At 34.9% G+C, this 16,894-nt stretch overlaps 1 protein-coding gene across 4 annotated transcripts in view; it reads right to left on the reverse strand.

Annotated features, from left to right (window-relative positions):
• Positions 1 to 12,625, reverse strand: part of LOC113495267 (transcription factor cwo) — a 34,367-nt gene extending 21,742 nt beyond the window's left edge. The window contains exon 1 of one of the 4 annotated variants that reach the window (XM_026873923.1): positions 12,102 to 12,625. In XM_026873923.1, coding sequence (XP_026729724.1) covers positions 12,102 to 12,154 — 53 coding nt within the window. In that variant the 5' untranslated portion in view covers positions 12,155 to 12,625. The remainder of the gene's footprint in view (positions 1 to 12,101) is intronic. The other 3 variants (XM_026873926.1, XM_026873925.1, XM_026873927.1) reach the window with 3 other exon arrangements.
• Positions 12,626 to 16,894: the final 4,269 nt, after the last annotated feature.

Genomic DNA, 16,894 nt, shown 5'->3' on the forward strand with positions numbered 1-16,894 from the left:
GCCGTCCATGCAGTTCCCATTCATGCTTACCTGCCACTTTCCATACCCACAACTGCTATTGTCCCGAAATAAACTGCTATAAACGAACGTACATGTATATGTGTTATGTGTACGTAAGGTGTTGTATGGTAAGCGAGTGGGTGCCAACGTGACATACGAAATGTATGTGAAGTTTGTATTCCGGATAAATCCGGATTTGTATCGACTTTTGAGTTAATATAAGGCCACGTTTGCCTTTTAAAGACTATTTAATTTTAATTCGTTGTTTATACGATGTGGCAAAATAAGTCTTTTGTTAATTTTTGGGTTTAGGGGAATTCAGTGTGAAAAGTAGTGTTTTATAAGAATTCCTCTGATATTTGATCTCAAAATTTAACAGTTACCAGTTTTTAATCACATTTATTTTGGAAATGCAATTTGTGAAATATTCTTGAAACTGGACCCGGATATGTTACAAAGATCCGGTACATTTTTTTAAATTTAATTATGCAACATTACTTATTAGGTAGTATTAGTGAAACTAGAAGTAATTAAAATTCCGGACGACCTTGTTAAATTAAAACTACGAACTTTGCGAACCGATCCCAAACCGCAACTGTTATGAAAACGGCAATGAGATCCCCCTTATCTCCGATACTGGAACAAGTCGTCTCAAAATAAATCGACATCGAAATGTCTAATCGGGCACTCACTAATAATATCAGGTTCGTGTATATTAAGTACTCTGTCCCAGCATGGGAGGGCACGTGTCGACGGCAGTCACGTTGCCGACCACGAGGCGCCTTACGTAAACTACAGAACGAAGTAACCGACGTCGTGACGTAACGCGCGATAACCGCACTTGTGGAGTCGTGCTACAATACAAACTGAACTCTACAACACCAGTGACACACATGCCTTTAGGTGGCCACTTTAGAATTTAACTGATGAATAATGCTGGGAGTTTTCCGAGGAGAATTTATTTACAACTAGAAGCTGCTTCGTCAGACCATCAGGATTTTTTTTTTCTTGGATTGTAAACGAGATGGATTAAACAATAAAATGATAACTTCTACTTTGAAGTTTGACGAAAAACTACTGATAAGAAAATGTTTTTGATGACGCTTCGCATACTGTAAAAACATTAAGGATAAAAAATTCGATGCTTGAAAAAAGCATTTAAAATAATCTAAGCACTGTTTGATGCACGAATGTCATGAAAAATGGCACGAAGTCTCTATCTCAATGGAATTTTAAAATATCCAAAATTTCTTAACCCGCCTTTGACCTTGTTGCATAGCTAAAATTCGAGTTACTGCATCTGAAAGTTTGCGCAAAAATCTCACCGTGCTCTTATTCGGTTGTTGCAGGGAAACTGCTCTACAAACTCAAGGCTCCAAATTTTAATAAATTCAATAGCGTATTTCTAAACACCATATTTTGACGTGATTTTGACCTTGCTCAAAAACAGCACACAGCTTGGTTGCCCATTGATTCACTGCAATAATTCTGCATTCTTTTGGTCATTTTATTCACTTGGGTATACGACCCCGGAAATACGATGTTTTAGGTTAATGACTCAAATTGAGTGTGAAAAACCTAGCTATTTATATCGATTAAATCTTTATTTTGGCCAGTTCAGATGAAATAATAGTTTATACCTTACTCGGGTTAGAAATAAGTTATACCTTAAAATCAATGTTCAAAAAATTTGTTGAATCAGTTACAAAAATTTCCACAAGTAGTGTTATGTGCAAGTCCACGGGCTCAAAAGAATCCTTACACACACACCCGCGGAAACAAACTGCAGTCCTCGAAAGAAAATTGTGCACACCACTAACCATGAACAGTCAGAGCTTTGAACAACATGAATTTAATTAGATAAATAGATACTTTTTTTGCGCATCAGACCTTTGGTTTTAGGAATGCATATCGTTTTACTATCTGTTAAGCTTATCAAATGTGAAAGTGTGACGTCACAAGCAAATTTGGGTTGTGTGTATGCCCACCGTGCCCACAACGGTGTATCCGAGCCCGCACATACATGCTAAGCTATTAAACTCTACAATTGTCCGTATATTAATAATGAGTAAAATATTCTTAAGTAACAAAGCATAAATCAAAAACAATGTTTCAGCTTACCATAGTACGAGAATACGAAAATATATATGAATACAGTCACGTTTTCCACTTTTATTTTGCAAACTGACTAAAGCTTTTCGAAGTTTCTAGTAAACTAAATTGCCTTACCTATGTAAATAGTACTGTGTGTGATTTTATATTTGATTCTATTTTGAGCAACATATTCTAATTCTGTCACGTGCCTGATTTGATATCTGATATACACGTTGCAGTTTTGAATATTGTAATATTTTGGTTATACGTATGAATAACTTTGTTCAAGCAGAGAGCAAGTTTTCCTATAAATGTAAAGACCTTAAATGCCAGTAAGTATTTTTACACGCTTTTTTTTTGCTTTCGAATCTCTGTTCTTCCTTTTTTATATCAACGGATTTCAGGAAAAACAAATGAGAAATTGGAAAGACAAATGAACGTACAAAAAATGTTTGAAGTGCACTGGCTGGACGTCCGATAAAGGAAAAAAAGAAAGTGATGTGCGTGGGTCACCCTCGCCGAGTCTGTCAGTGACTCATACACAGCAAAAAGACTAATTTCCTTTTTCGTCGCGTAGGTATCTCATCTCAAATGCAGAATATTTAAGTATAAAAGATTTTTCGAATCGATCGATTTTTATCCGGTGGAAATCCTAAAGGATACTGCTTCCTTCGCGTCGTGGTCCGGCTAGAAACACCAAAGTTCCTTCTTCTACCGGGGATCAACCCGCTTACCGTGGACTTTCACGGTGCGAACTTTATCTTCGTTAAAAAGAAATTTATCCGCACCGAAACTTCGCAAGCCACTATCGATTCATGAGTTCATAGTACAGGCAATTTCAGGAATACATTCGCAATCTAGCTTGGTCTTCTACAACCTCTTGAGCATAACAAGGCCTCCAATACTTCACAATTCTGATATCAAAGGACAACTTCTGTGCCGTATCAGCAAATTAGTCATAGCTCGAAGAATTACAAATTGCCTTCCTATTCGTTATTTGCATCTCATTCATATTCAAAGTGTACATGTGTAAGCATTGTAACATAATTATGTATAACACATTTATGTTTATAATTTATTAACGAAGTTTACAAATAACTACATTATGTTTAGGGTCGCTTGATAGCTGTAATCGTTGCGAATCGGAGTGTGCGAGACGATGGCCATTGAGATTAATTACAATAAGTAGGTATTGACAATTATGCAGCCATTAATACAAACTAAGTAATTCGAAGACATTTTTGACGAATAGGTAGAAAATCGTTCATTTGGGGATCGTTCTAATACAAAACCAGTCCGGGTGCTCTATAAATGGATTTCTTCTGAATTTCAAGGTATAGAACCACGAAACAATGATAAACTATATTCAGGAGTACAACAAAAAAAAGGACGAATTACAAAATTAACCTTAACATTTAGTCATTAAAGTTGCTTTTGAACTGTAAAGTGTGCCCAGTGAAGTGCGTTAGCCAAAACGCACAATGTTTACAACAAGATGCGATACACCTGCTATAATTATGTGCGATGACGTCACGATACACGTGCTGCTCTAATTGCATTGTTTGCGGGCTCCGGTGACAATGTCGCGAATTACAACAGCCAGTACTAATGACGTGTTCTATTACTGGAACGTGTGCAGGGTATTTCTAAGTATGCTCATCATTATCATTAATCCTACTAACCCTATTATAGACCGCATGCTATTTAATAACGATTTAGGAAGATCAATCTTACGACTTTGTTTAGACGCTGTCAATTTCGAAATTAAATTGTCAGTGCTACAGATGTAGGAAAAAGATGACGCTATACACGGCATATAGTCGCATCCCGCTTTCACAAATGTAACTAACGTCTTACTTTACAAGTGGTGGTAGGCGAGCATCTAAATAACGTGCGACATGAATTGCTATGGATTGCCGTGCACTGACTAAATGAAGGAGACGTTGTACGGTGATGGAGGTTTAATCAGTAATAGTCTGACGGTTTTTCCCCAAGGAGGTGGCTGTCCATGAGGATAAACCAACTTTAACAAAAAAAAACTGCAAGACGAGCGCTAAGTTTAAAAAATGATATAAATTAGATTCTATTTTACCATACAATGCATATTAATAGGTGAATTACGTCAACAATGCAGTCGTAAGTGTTATCGTTATAAATAGCATTCTAATTGTAATTGCCGCTGATTGGGAGCTACACCTATTTAATATAAATACGTTCCAAGAAACAATGTTGGATTTTGTTGAAGAAAACATGATTATACAGTTAACTCCTCAAGTGAAAATAAGAAATTACGAGTCTCATTTGTTTTAGTAATTCCTAGTTTAATACTTGACGACTCTTTTTAAATAACTTTATTTGTCTCTACTTTAATGTACAGCTTACAATAAAGACTGTTAAATTCTATTTTCAATAAAAAGCTATGAAATTTGTCAACAGTCAAACTCAAAAATGCAGGCACGAAAATATTGATTTAATGCTACATTATCAGTTTTGACAAAGCTTAAAGATTGATTTGATTGCAATAAATAAATTACAAATGTAATCTCAAATCAAAATAACATTGCGATATGTTTTGCTCAGATGGTTGGAAGTTGTAATTAATTAATAGAAAATCTCGTGTAGTAGAGCGAGGAAAATCTTAGTCGTATTAATTAAATCTACGATTCTACAAAAGGGTTGGAACGTGTTGACTCATGCATAAATATACTCCTTCACTGACGAGGGATGCATAGCGGAAAATAGCGTTAAGAATATTATTACTACGTTAAGAGCAGTACGCGTACTAGAGTTTAAATCAGAACTATTTTGGTTTCGATTGCATCATTAAAAACACATATCGTTTTTCTATTAACCACTGGCATGAAAAATGGAAAGAAAGTGGATAGGCAATTGCCCTGCATTGGAATAGAAAAAAAAGTAGTATTGAAAGACTTACATTTTGAAAAAAGAAGTCCTTTTTAATAATGTCTTAAGCAAAAAAATGCAGTGTCAAATACATCTCTTTACTAGGCATAGGCAAAGGTCTCTAACATACAGCCAACCAATAAAAAATGCACAAAAATATCAATCGATTGACAGCCCTATATTCATATAACAGTGTTGAGTGCGTTCACACAGTAAGTGGATGCTATTCACGACACGTGCTCCGTATTCTGTGCTACAGACTGTACACGTGTGATGAATGTACTGCCTTGAACTGATGACTAATGAACCCTTCGTACTATACTATCATTTACATCGTTAGGACCTTAACTGAGTGATATGTTTTGTTTTCATTGCGCGCTTTGTTGCTATTCGGGTAGGTATGACGAATTTTAACGCGCAATGTTTAATGTACACATATTTATAACATGTCGTTATGATTATTAGTGATAATCACATAAAATCAAGTGAACAAGATAAAACATAAAGTCACTTAATATAATTAAGCAGATTAAACACTTCAATTGTTATCTATAAAAATATTTTATCAAAACGCTGTAGAAAATTATACCGATGAAATAAACTCCTGAAGTCACCGCTAATGGCGCCCAACAGTTGTCGTCAAAAACTCAAAAATAAAAAAACTAAATATCGACTTAAATATCAATACCTTTAAAATGTTCTTGGTATGTCCAAATGCATAATTAAAAGTCCTTTATCTGCATTTAAATCAAAGTAATTAATGTGAAGGAAAAACTGCTCCACAATTCTGAATACCGACGAAACTAGTTTACGCGACTCGTGACTGTGATGTGTTTACGACATTCAAGAACGCATAAACTATTATACAGCAAGTTGCATTTAGCACGCAATTACTTAGTACTACAATCTTGCAATATTATCTGTACTTGTCAAAGCTATGCTTAAACCAACAAAACCTGTTTTACATCGTAAAGTGTATTGTCTTCTTCGACGAACATTTTCTTTGTCATAGTACTGCCTTTAGGTGCAAAAAAATAGCCACTTCGACGCAGACTGGCCCAGCTACCGCTTCAGCTCATGATTAAGTACCATAGTTGGATCCGAAACTAGAGAAGCTATCCCGGTAAATTGGCGCGATTAACCGGTATTCAATAAATAATTATGAATCCAACACACGAAAGTTATTGTTCTAATAAATAGAACAGACCTATCACTACCATTATTGCAAGCAGATGGTTTCTGTTTGGAAACTCATATAAGGATACTCCGGCATGAACAGCAATTTGTGTCAATATAAAGGTTGGTTTTTTTAAATTCTTTCTTACACATGTACTGCAGTTTTATATCTGTCTCATTTGCTTGACACGAATGATGAAATTTGTTCTAAAAATAGCAGTTATTTTTACTTTTAATTATTTCTCAGTCTATATTTAGCTCATTTGGTTTCAACACGACTGGTTAACCTAAAAATAACCGTTATGAGAACTGCTTATAAGTGGTATAGTAGCAGTTTAATTTAAATTAAAGTTTAATTGTAATCGCTAACATTGGCATAATATTCCGTGTATTTTGTACCCATTGGTTTTCCCAGTACACGGATAAATTGGCGTGCAAACTCTAGAACACACAATTTATACTAGTTCTGTATGCTTGGGACAATCCATCGACCTAGTTTATCCGACGTTTCCAGATTGGACCCTCCCCACATCACGTAACGTCTCAACAACATCTGCAAGTGCAGGATCCAATTGACTGGGAATTGGAACGAAATGTCACATGGACTTAAAGGAGAACGAATTTGAGAACTTCATAGCATTTACAGCTTTGTCGTGAACGGTGGCTCTCAGTGCAAGATAATTTTATAAATATTTTTTTTGATATTTGACAAATGAGGACGGATCAAAGAGAATATGCTAGCATCCAACAGAAGTGGAAAACAAATTGTCAGAAGAAGTTCAAAGGTTAAAAAAAAAAGTATGGATGTAGGGAATCTTACTTAGAGAAAGATAGTTGAGTTTATGAACAAATGAAATTCGTTAATCAGCTCTAAGTAATTACGAATAATGATTAATAGTCTAGCCGAGTACGAAGTGGTCTAGGAGATTGAACGACATTTTAGGCTTTTAAATATCGTTGAAATCCTAAAATGCCGTTCAACCTTTATTGAAACCGACGAAACTTGGCAGCCCTACTAATACTCAAAACACGAGACCGTAAAAAGTAAGCACGGGATTTATTTCTATACCCTTTCAAAGGTGAGTTGGAAAGTTTGTACAAAACTCCATTATTTCGGATTTAACCGTAAGTAAGGGTTGAGCTTAATTCAATCCGGAAACTTTTAACCTTTCAAGTACTGTCCTAGTTGTTAGTGCACGAATTTTAACTATTACTTATTTTGGCTTATTAAAAATAGCTGACAGATATGGAAAATAATTTCATCTTCATTACAGTTTGACGTTTCTTGTAAGATCCTGATCATACGTATAATTTTCAACAATTGTATCGTGTTAAAGAATAAAATTCAATAATTATTTAGTGTTATATTAATTTACTTAATCCACATTGACTTTAAGTCGTGCTGTGAATTATGTGCCGTTAATAGACTGCAATCTGCATGGATTTTGTAAGTTTTCATTTAATTTGTATTTTGCCTGGATCCTTGGAAGTTAGTTTATATTTTTAATTGAAAGTTTAAAATAGAATTTGCCTTAACACCTACTGGAATTCTACGGCATCCGCCCGTGGTAGCAATAATCCCTCGATATTAATACACCTAGTGCAAATTCACTTATTAATATTAACTTAAATAGATTAATGTAATTAGCATACGTTTGATTTTAATTGTCTGGACAATTAAGGCGTATTGGGCGAGTCTTTAACGATTGGTCGTGCTATTTTTATATTTTTCTCAAAAGCAGTGACATTTTGGAACCACTAGTGCGGTATTTTAAAACTTTTAGCGCCTAATGTTTACAAGTACTAAACTTAATACCCTATTTTAAGAACTTTATCGTGGACTTTGGGGTAAAGTCTTGTATTTCTTTCTGTACATCTTCTTTCGAGATGACTTTATGCAAAAATCACGTTTCGTTTTCCTGATGGAATTATTGCATTAATGCTTTTGTTACGTAATATGGACGTAACGTTTGTAGTAAAATTATCGGAACTTATTTTATCGTCTTTGTGTATAGGTATTGCAGGTGCCATTTTTATACTTACTTATAATAGGCATTATGCCTCCTATCCATGAGTCACGAATCACGAGGCATTTACGAGGACTAGCTACGATATGTTTATTATAGGTATGTATGTAAAAGTAAAAGTCGACAGCTAAACCATGAAAAGAGTTTATCAACATACGCCAAGTTCAAGTTCAAAGAAAGTTGTTAACATTAAATAAAAAAATCCTTGCCGGAAAAATCAACGACCGGCCGCAACAACACAATGAAAACTCGCCGGAACAATTCCGTTCAACACCCAACTAAGTCCTTTGTGACATAACCTCAAAATTAATACGAATTAATCTTCAAGAAAACCATACAAAATCCAACAGTCGGGTATACCCGCAAATAGAGTCAGGCGATACGAACGTGAGCTGGCGAACGTATCGATGTGTGCGTGCGAACAACGTTACGTGTTTTACGTGTCGCCGATGTGTGTGTGCGCTCGGTCACGTTTCGCGCGGCGTGTGGAGGACGCGGCGACGGCGCGTGCAGCCCCCGCGCACCCCGCGCGCCACCCCCCTCGTCCGCGCCGCTGTCACGTGTTACCGAGGTGTTATTTTCGCTTCGCTTTCGCCACAAATCACTATAATATCTAGATGTCGAATTGATAGAATTTGTACTTCTTTATCACAGCCTCGACGGTTATTTGGCATGGTAATTAATTACACTATCAGTCCTTAATTCTGTGGCATAACTACATAAGGGAAATTTACTCGGGGATTAAGTATTATACGTTATACTTAGGTATTTAAGCCCTAGAAGTGGTAGGAGATTAACATTTGAGAGCTAATTTAGTAAAAAAACAGAACCGTAGTATGAGTGACTTCGCCATGTCAATTAACAATTATGATGAGGCCTGGGAGAAAGTAAGGATAAATTTCGATAAAATTCAAAACAGCAGAATACGCATTTTATTACTTTATATTAAAAAATACCAAGGTCATTCGCCGAATACAGATTCTATGAATTCATTAATCACAAATCGCTAAACGGAAAATCGGACGTAAGAATAATAATGATAAGCTCTGAAACATTTTGTAGCATTGAACTCTGTTCTATAAATAGAAATAAACAAGTTACTATGACGTCATCTCGCGCATGTGGCACAGATTTACTGGCTGTGTGCTGACCATGCGATTTGTTGCAATATAATACATAACAATTAAATATGAGTAATATTTTTTGAATAAGTATATGTATACATACAATATTGAGAAAAGTTTTACACTCGATATTATATCGGTTCGGTACTATACGGTTGAATGGAACGTTAAGACTTACCTACTGCAATAAAACTAAAAGTTACTTGCAATCGACAGTTTATTAAAATTATTAACGACATTTTTTGATAAATTTTGATTTCAATCGCATGACTTTTCTAGGCGTGGTAACAGCCTATCAGTTAATCAAGATAGATAGGATGGATATCTTAAGTCAGGCTCTTTTCAAGGTCAAATGCTCCATGACCCATGTGTAATGTGCTAACGCACAAAAACTTAATGGCTACATGTGTTAAGTGGCGCCTTGTTTGACGCTTATCGTTTAAATGTCACGGGAGGAGTAGGGATATTGTTATTTTTGTCGACCGTGCGATTTTTTTGATACGCGTTTATGAAAGTAATTTGCCATTAAATTTAAAAAGGATAACGTTAGGTTTGTGCGTTTGATCTGAAGTCGGATTCAAGAACCGAGAAAAGATCATATTTAAACAAGATTGTACTGAGATTTAAAGATAATTGTAGAGATGGTGATTGTTTTAGAAAAGAGAATCTGTACAGAATTAATATATTGACAGACATAAAAACAGACGTACTTTTGTCCTTAATTATGCATGATAAGTACATAGCGATTTATGATTATCCTAACTCGTATGTAAATAATGTAGTATTTACATACGAGTTAGGATAATCATAAATCGCTATGTACTTATCATGCATTGCAACTATACAGTAACAAGGTAATATATTCCGGACATAAATAATTAAAATTAGCATTCTTCTTCCCTAATTTGGTCGACAACTGAATTTTTTAGTTGTACATTTTCTGAAGGGACTGCAGAACTTAAAAATAACATCTTAAGTCTACTTTTATGGTCACCATGCAATTCGTTTCACCTTTGAATCAATTCTTTCCGCCGAGCGCCGGTAGTAGGAAAAATATATAAGTATTATAAGTAAAACTGATTGTTTACTATTTCAAATGCATCACACGATCGTGCGATAGCCAATCAGAATTCCAGTGCATTCAACTAGATTGTATTTATAATTAGGTAAATTTTCAGAACAGTAGCCGCTGGGGTCAAACGTTCAAGCTCCAAGGCATTTGATAATGTGCAGTAAGATATATTTTATGAGTAGGTATACACTTTAAGTAAACAGTTTAAAACAAGTTTTACTGGCAAAATATAATCTGTGATAACGTATCTCTTTCGTTGATTAAAAAACTGCAAGTCTAAGCATTACTAAATCTAGAAGAAAGAAGACATGATAGACCATAACGAGAATGAAGGAATTGATCAGAATGACAAAAAAAAAACAGTAGTTAATTATGAAAAATTGATCTTCCCAGGTTTCAAATTACAGATGAAATATTTCAAAAGTAAAAATATTGGCCCTGAACTGTTTCAAGATTTTAATCATTTTCACAAATGCTGACAAATAACTTTCTGGGAAAATTAGAGAAAGGCAAGTCAGTAAAGCTTATCGCGTAGCTCGTAGGTATTTGGGAAATGTATCAAAGATATAAAACAGTACCTACATGCATCTATCCAACCCTATGGAATATTAAATTATATCTGTGATAAACAGTTGCACAACATTTATTGTCACTTTGTCAGCCAATTATAAGTAGCGAAGATAAGTTATGGACCCAATTTAGTTTTCGTATTATTTTCAATGTTAACGTACGCGTACGAGCATTAACCCTAATGTTTGTTATACTAATTCGAATTGTTGAAATTATAAGACAGATTTTTGCAATCCTCCATGTATATACCGATTGCTTTCTTGTTAACATTTTCAGCAATTCGATTTCGTTACATATTTGATGCGAACACAAAGTCGCGAATTACCGTGGTTAATTTAATTACAGATCATAGCCAACGTATGATAAAATTGTTATCAATGAATGTTCAAGTAATTTCCTCTTTAAGTATTTCCTTGTTTTGTTTATTTTTAATTTTAGTATAAATGAATTGAGGATTATTAAACATTTTTATTTCTGCTTTTTTCCTTGTAGGATACTCCTTGATATACTTTTTTTTTTCCATTAAGGTATTTTTTTAAACCTGTCATTCTAAAATCACTACGTTTCAGCGAGAGTAAGAAAATAAACTACATTATTCATCGACTTCTTAATTATTTGCATAAACATTATGTTAAGTAGGCAAACAGAAGGCACGCTGTACTATCTAATGCCGCGAAAAATTCATGAAAAACTAATATAAACACTTAGCCACTGATAAACAGATGTTGTTAAAAACTACAAAGTGACCTTAAACATCTGATAAGCATGAAAATGTAAAACATCGAATAATTATTTCCGTGTCAAGGCCGTCTATGAGAAAGTCTTATGTAGGTACAAGTTTATTAAAACAGCCACATTCATGTCGTTTCAGCTTTTCTGTCTTCGCAGCTTTCATCAGATAAACGACTCAACAACACTACCTATTATTTTAAAATTTGTTTACTTGTTTTATTCAAATCTATTACCTTCATTATTTAAGGAAGAAAATTACGTTAATGTTTAAGTATTTATTTATTACGACCTTAAGTCCCGATCATTTAGATTTTTTACAAAAACTTACCTTTTTCGAAGAAATAGTTTAGTGAACCTAAATAAACTATTTAAAAAAACAAGTCATATCTACATTAAACTTACTTGTCATATTTAACGGAATGTCCGTTCTCCTCCCAATAATTTCGTGTTTCCATACCTAGGTATTCACTTTCTGTCACAACAAATACAACAGTACACTGTATCACAAACACAGATGATAAAATACAATTTGTCTTTTTACATTTTATCCTTTCACGGATATAATAATACACTCTCACAAGCTGAAGCACTTATGTAAGGTCTTCGCAATCCATTTTCGATAAACAATCACAGCGAATGTAATTTATTGTTATCGTATTTAACTGCATGTATAGAGCGGAGCGTGAACGTCGTCACCCAGTGAGGTTCGCGGGCACTCTGAACGGATGTACTCTAAACACCGGCCGGTTTAAGTCATGTGACGCAGCGGCGGCGGCGTCAAAATATGGCACGGGGCGCCGGAATGCCGGGGCACATTCCACTGCTCGTGCCGTGTACTTTGAATTCCGACTTAAAATGGAGATGCAGCGTGTACTAAAACAATTTTACTTGCAATTAGGTTGCATAGAGTGTAGGGTGGGCGTCGTGGCCCGATGGCGTGGCTCGCGGCCGGTCGAATAGGTTTCGTAGGAGAGTCGCCGGCACCGCGGCCGCGCCGGCCACGCTCGCCCGCACGTGACCGCAGTGACGTGACTCTCGCTACGCCCCGCACCGCCGCGATATACCCTATCGTTTTATGAGCTAGACAATATTGTTATGTAAAACGGACGACATAATGTATTTCAATGAAACTACATTCCCAAACACTTTCTACTCAAATTATTCAGTTGTTTTTTATTTGAGTAAAAAATAAATTTGTTAAATTTGCTTATCGCAGTTCAGAACTGACCTTCCTCTATGTTCAAAATATAAATAATGACAATAATGTATTCATTACTTTTTATTTAACAAATTTCCCTCAAAACAATGCCAAAGTAATGTGAAAGTTTTATTTAGAAAAAAAATCGTACACTTTCGATACTTATTAATTCAAAACTATCTCGTACCCATACTCCTGAACCCTCAGACTATGACTATGGACAGTGGGGGCGTGGCCCAGCATGGTGGCCGCGTGACCGCAGCGGGCCGGTAGAACGCACGGAGACAAAATAAAAACATGACAAAAATAGGGGCAAACTGAGTACCTACTCGTTATGAGGACGTAACACATTTTTTTCATCTGTTACTGGCCAGGATTACTGTGAGAAAAGTTTAGAGTAATCGTGGGGTAACATTTTACTCGTTATTTGATCCGTCAATTATAGCCCTTGAAAACAAAACATCATGTCCAATTTCCGGTAGGCTTTGTCTCAAATCCTGTGACCCCCATACTTTTGCAGTAGGAGGAACCGAGGAACGTCGCGTAAAACACTGATTTTGTTACATTGCATCGTCGTCTTGAAATAAAATAAAAATCTACATAATATTATGTAGTAAAAAGACTGCAATAAATGCGAAGTTAGATTGAACTTACATTAAATACAAAACATTCAATATGTAAAATTTGGTTTGCACAAAGTGTTAAAGTAATGTTATTTTGTCGCATATGATTCATTGAAAAAAAGTTCAATAGATAATCATCATTAATTATCAGCGACTTGCTCACTGCCTGTTCCTCGTCGAATTTATCTCGGGCTATGGCTAATACCACTGTGCTAATACACTTCAGAATCGTGCGAAAGAGTCGAGTTCATCCCACCGTCTTCTTCTGGAAATATATACCGTTTTTTCCGTAGAAAAGAAAATTAATGAAGCCTTGAAAACGTGGCATACGCGGGAAATTTCGAGATTGTCGTGGTAGAGACTGACCATAGGCCGCTTCCCGCTGTAAGAAATTTTATGTATCTTCCATACCCATTTTTGTATGTCAAGCCACAGACACTCTATACACTTACGTACTCAACAGATCTGTATTTAAGGCTTTACTATGTTTTTATAAATAATAAATGATTCTGATTATGCCAATGGTAACCAAACGTCGAAGGCTTTTTGTTCAGCGATATTATAAGTTTTTTTTTTTATTTTAACTTATTTTTTCTTTTTGAAACATTATCAGCCAAGTCATACTAGCAATAATAATTGAAAACAAGCTAACATTATAAATCAGTCAAGTGTACCAACTTGACAAATCTTAATCGAAAAGTCGTAATTTCGGAAAAAAATAATACATTTGATCAAACTATTGTGAAAAAGTCTTTTCATATATTTTAACATAGCCACAGGCGTTCAAAGCTAGTCTCATAAGATATCTATCATTATCTAGAGGGGCCGATAAAATTGGCAGGAGTCTCATCCTCTCAAGTACAAAAAATATTGTAAAAAGAGTAGGTATTCAAATTGCCTATTGCCCGGATTTGACTTAAGGTACCGGATAGCCGTGTGGTTGAGGAAACCACTGAGCGCGACGTATCTCGGATTCGATCCCCGCGTAGGACAACGCGAAGCGTTTGCATCCACGAATCCTGAGCCTGGGTGGCATAATGCATGAAATAATAAAATATATACTTAACAATTTTTTTCCAATTCCAACCTTTGAAATTATTGTGGTAGAATTTTTTTTTTCTAAAATAACTCAACCCAAGTGCTTCAGTAAAAAAAAGATTTCCGAATCACAAGAAATCACGTAACATTTATTTCTGTCCTGAATTATACAAGCAAGCTTAAATTCTATAAAAAGATTACTTTATGAAACCCTACATTAGTTTGGTAAGTTACGGGGGCGTTTGATATTTCCGTTTGCGTGGTCATGTTTAATGGCATGGTGGTACTACAAACGTGCACGGGTTTAAATTTAATGCAATGCTATTCGTAACTTGCAAAACGTGTTTAATTCACATCTCGCGGGACCTGCGCACTGTGCACGGGTCTCGGCCCTTGTGCACCGTGTTACGAGGTTACGACTAACTTATAGTTTAGTTATGTACGCAATACGATTGCACGTTTGGCGCCATTATTTTGCCACGGATTATTATTATCTAACAGTTTGTAATGCGTTCTATTTGGGTAAACGGATGTTCGCTTATATGATCACGTTTGTAATTAAGGCAATGCATATTGTTATGAACGAATTATTATTTTGTAGAGTTATACCTAGATCGTATTGTGCGTTTGTTTAGGTAAACTAGTTGTGCGCGCGACTTCGTCAGTTTGGATATGAAGATATACGTTATATTTTAAAAATCAGATTAATAGTTTGATAGTGCACGCATCTTCTCACCATTTTGGTAACTTATTTCAAATTTCAATGCTGCTTTGTTCCTATTAATCATAGCTGCAGTCTTCTTCAATAAAGAGGCAATTTCACACTTAAGTCATTTTTAACACCGCACTACTCAATTCTGAGAGTAATGCGTTAAAACAAACAAATTATTTAGCTATATAATACATACAACCTGCTAATAGTTCCAATACAAACTACAACGAATACACTAATATACTATTTATGCCTCATTATCTTTTTCTTTTAGATCGAAATAATTTATTTAATGTTCATTCAAATGAAAAAAAAAACACATTCTATAGTTTGTAGAAAAACAAGTAAAACATAATCACTTCAATACCTTGAAATACACACTTCCGCCAAATTTAAACTTTCTAAATATGACAGATATCATTGTCACTTATTGTGACAATATGCTGCAGATTTATCAATGTTGCTAGTTTTAAATAATATTAGTTTTTCAATGTACTTATGTGTAGCACCCCTTTCTGATGTAACTTAGCCTTTATAAGTAGTTTCTAGAATAATTCACATTTTCCACGATCTTGAAGCACGTGGCTTCTTATTGTCTACTGCGTAAATTGAATATTTTTTGCTCACATGAGTAGTTTAGATTACGACAGGATATTAAAGAAAACATTTAAATTAGCAATTATACAAAATTTTTACCCACTGTTAGCGTGTCGTAGACACTTTCATGTTGGATCTTTTTACATACGGTTGCAGATTCATTGAATCTGAGCTTTCAATGTAGGTAAGCGTTAAATATCTTGAAATTTTAAGGCTAAACTTTTTTATAGCTAATGGTTATAGAAAAATATTCCAAGGCTAATGTTCTTTTTTATACAAGATTAAATATAATTTAACTTTGAAACAGCGAATACTTTAATATTTCCCTATATTTAAACTCCCTCTTTTAGCGTACCGCACTTGGTTGAAAATGGTATAAGTGACTGCAATAAACTTATGGAAATGCAAAGGTGTGTTAGTGTCGCTAAATATAACGCCTTTTCTTTACTGAGCACGAGGGGAGGGTTAATAAAACGTTCTGTATTGTACTTTGTTCAGAAAACTTAAAAGTTAAAGGTCACTTATAATTAAGCCAGAGGTTCATAACTTTGCCAAACAAATCGAAAGGTTATGGTTACGTAAGTTTTAAAAATAATCTAATTTAATAACTTATTAAAATTCCACAAAAGTCGATGCCGTACAAATTGAGCTTTGATTTCATTTAAAAATAAAATGAATAGATTTGAAAAATCAAAATATCCACGTTTTTAAATGTCACTCCATTCGAATGTTATCTAAATCAGCCTAGAAGTTTTTAAAGTTGTAAATTGCATTATCATCGGGTTTGAAGCGACCCTGAAAATTGAGCCCGCTAGGTTATCGGGAAATGCCTCAAAATTGAGTTTCAAAAATCCATTCGGAACGACAAACATACAAGAAAGTGAGTGTATAAAAACGTGGGAAAATAAATATTATGTATTTGAGTGTGGTGGAATACATTATGTAGTTTTTGACAGGCAATAAGAGTCTGTGAGTCTGGTTTGCATGTGGATACCTAAAATGTTCATTAAGAATAACTTTAAGGAAT

This window comes from Trichoplusia ni, chromosome 6, assembly GCF_003590095.1.
Source record: "Trichoplusia ni isolate ovarian cell line Hi5 chromosome 6, tn1, whole genome shotgun sequence".
Lineage (NCBI taxonomy): Eukaryota > Metazoa > Arthropoda > Insecta > Lepidoptera > Noctuidae > Trichoplusia > Trichoplusia ni.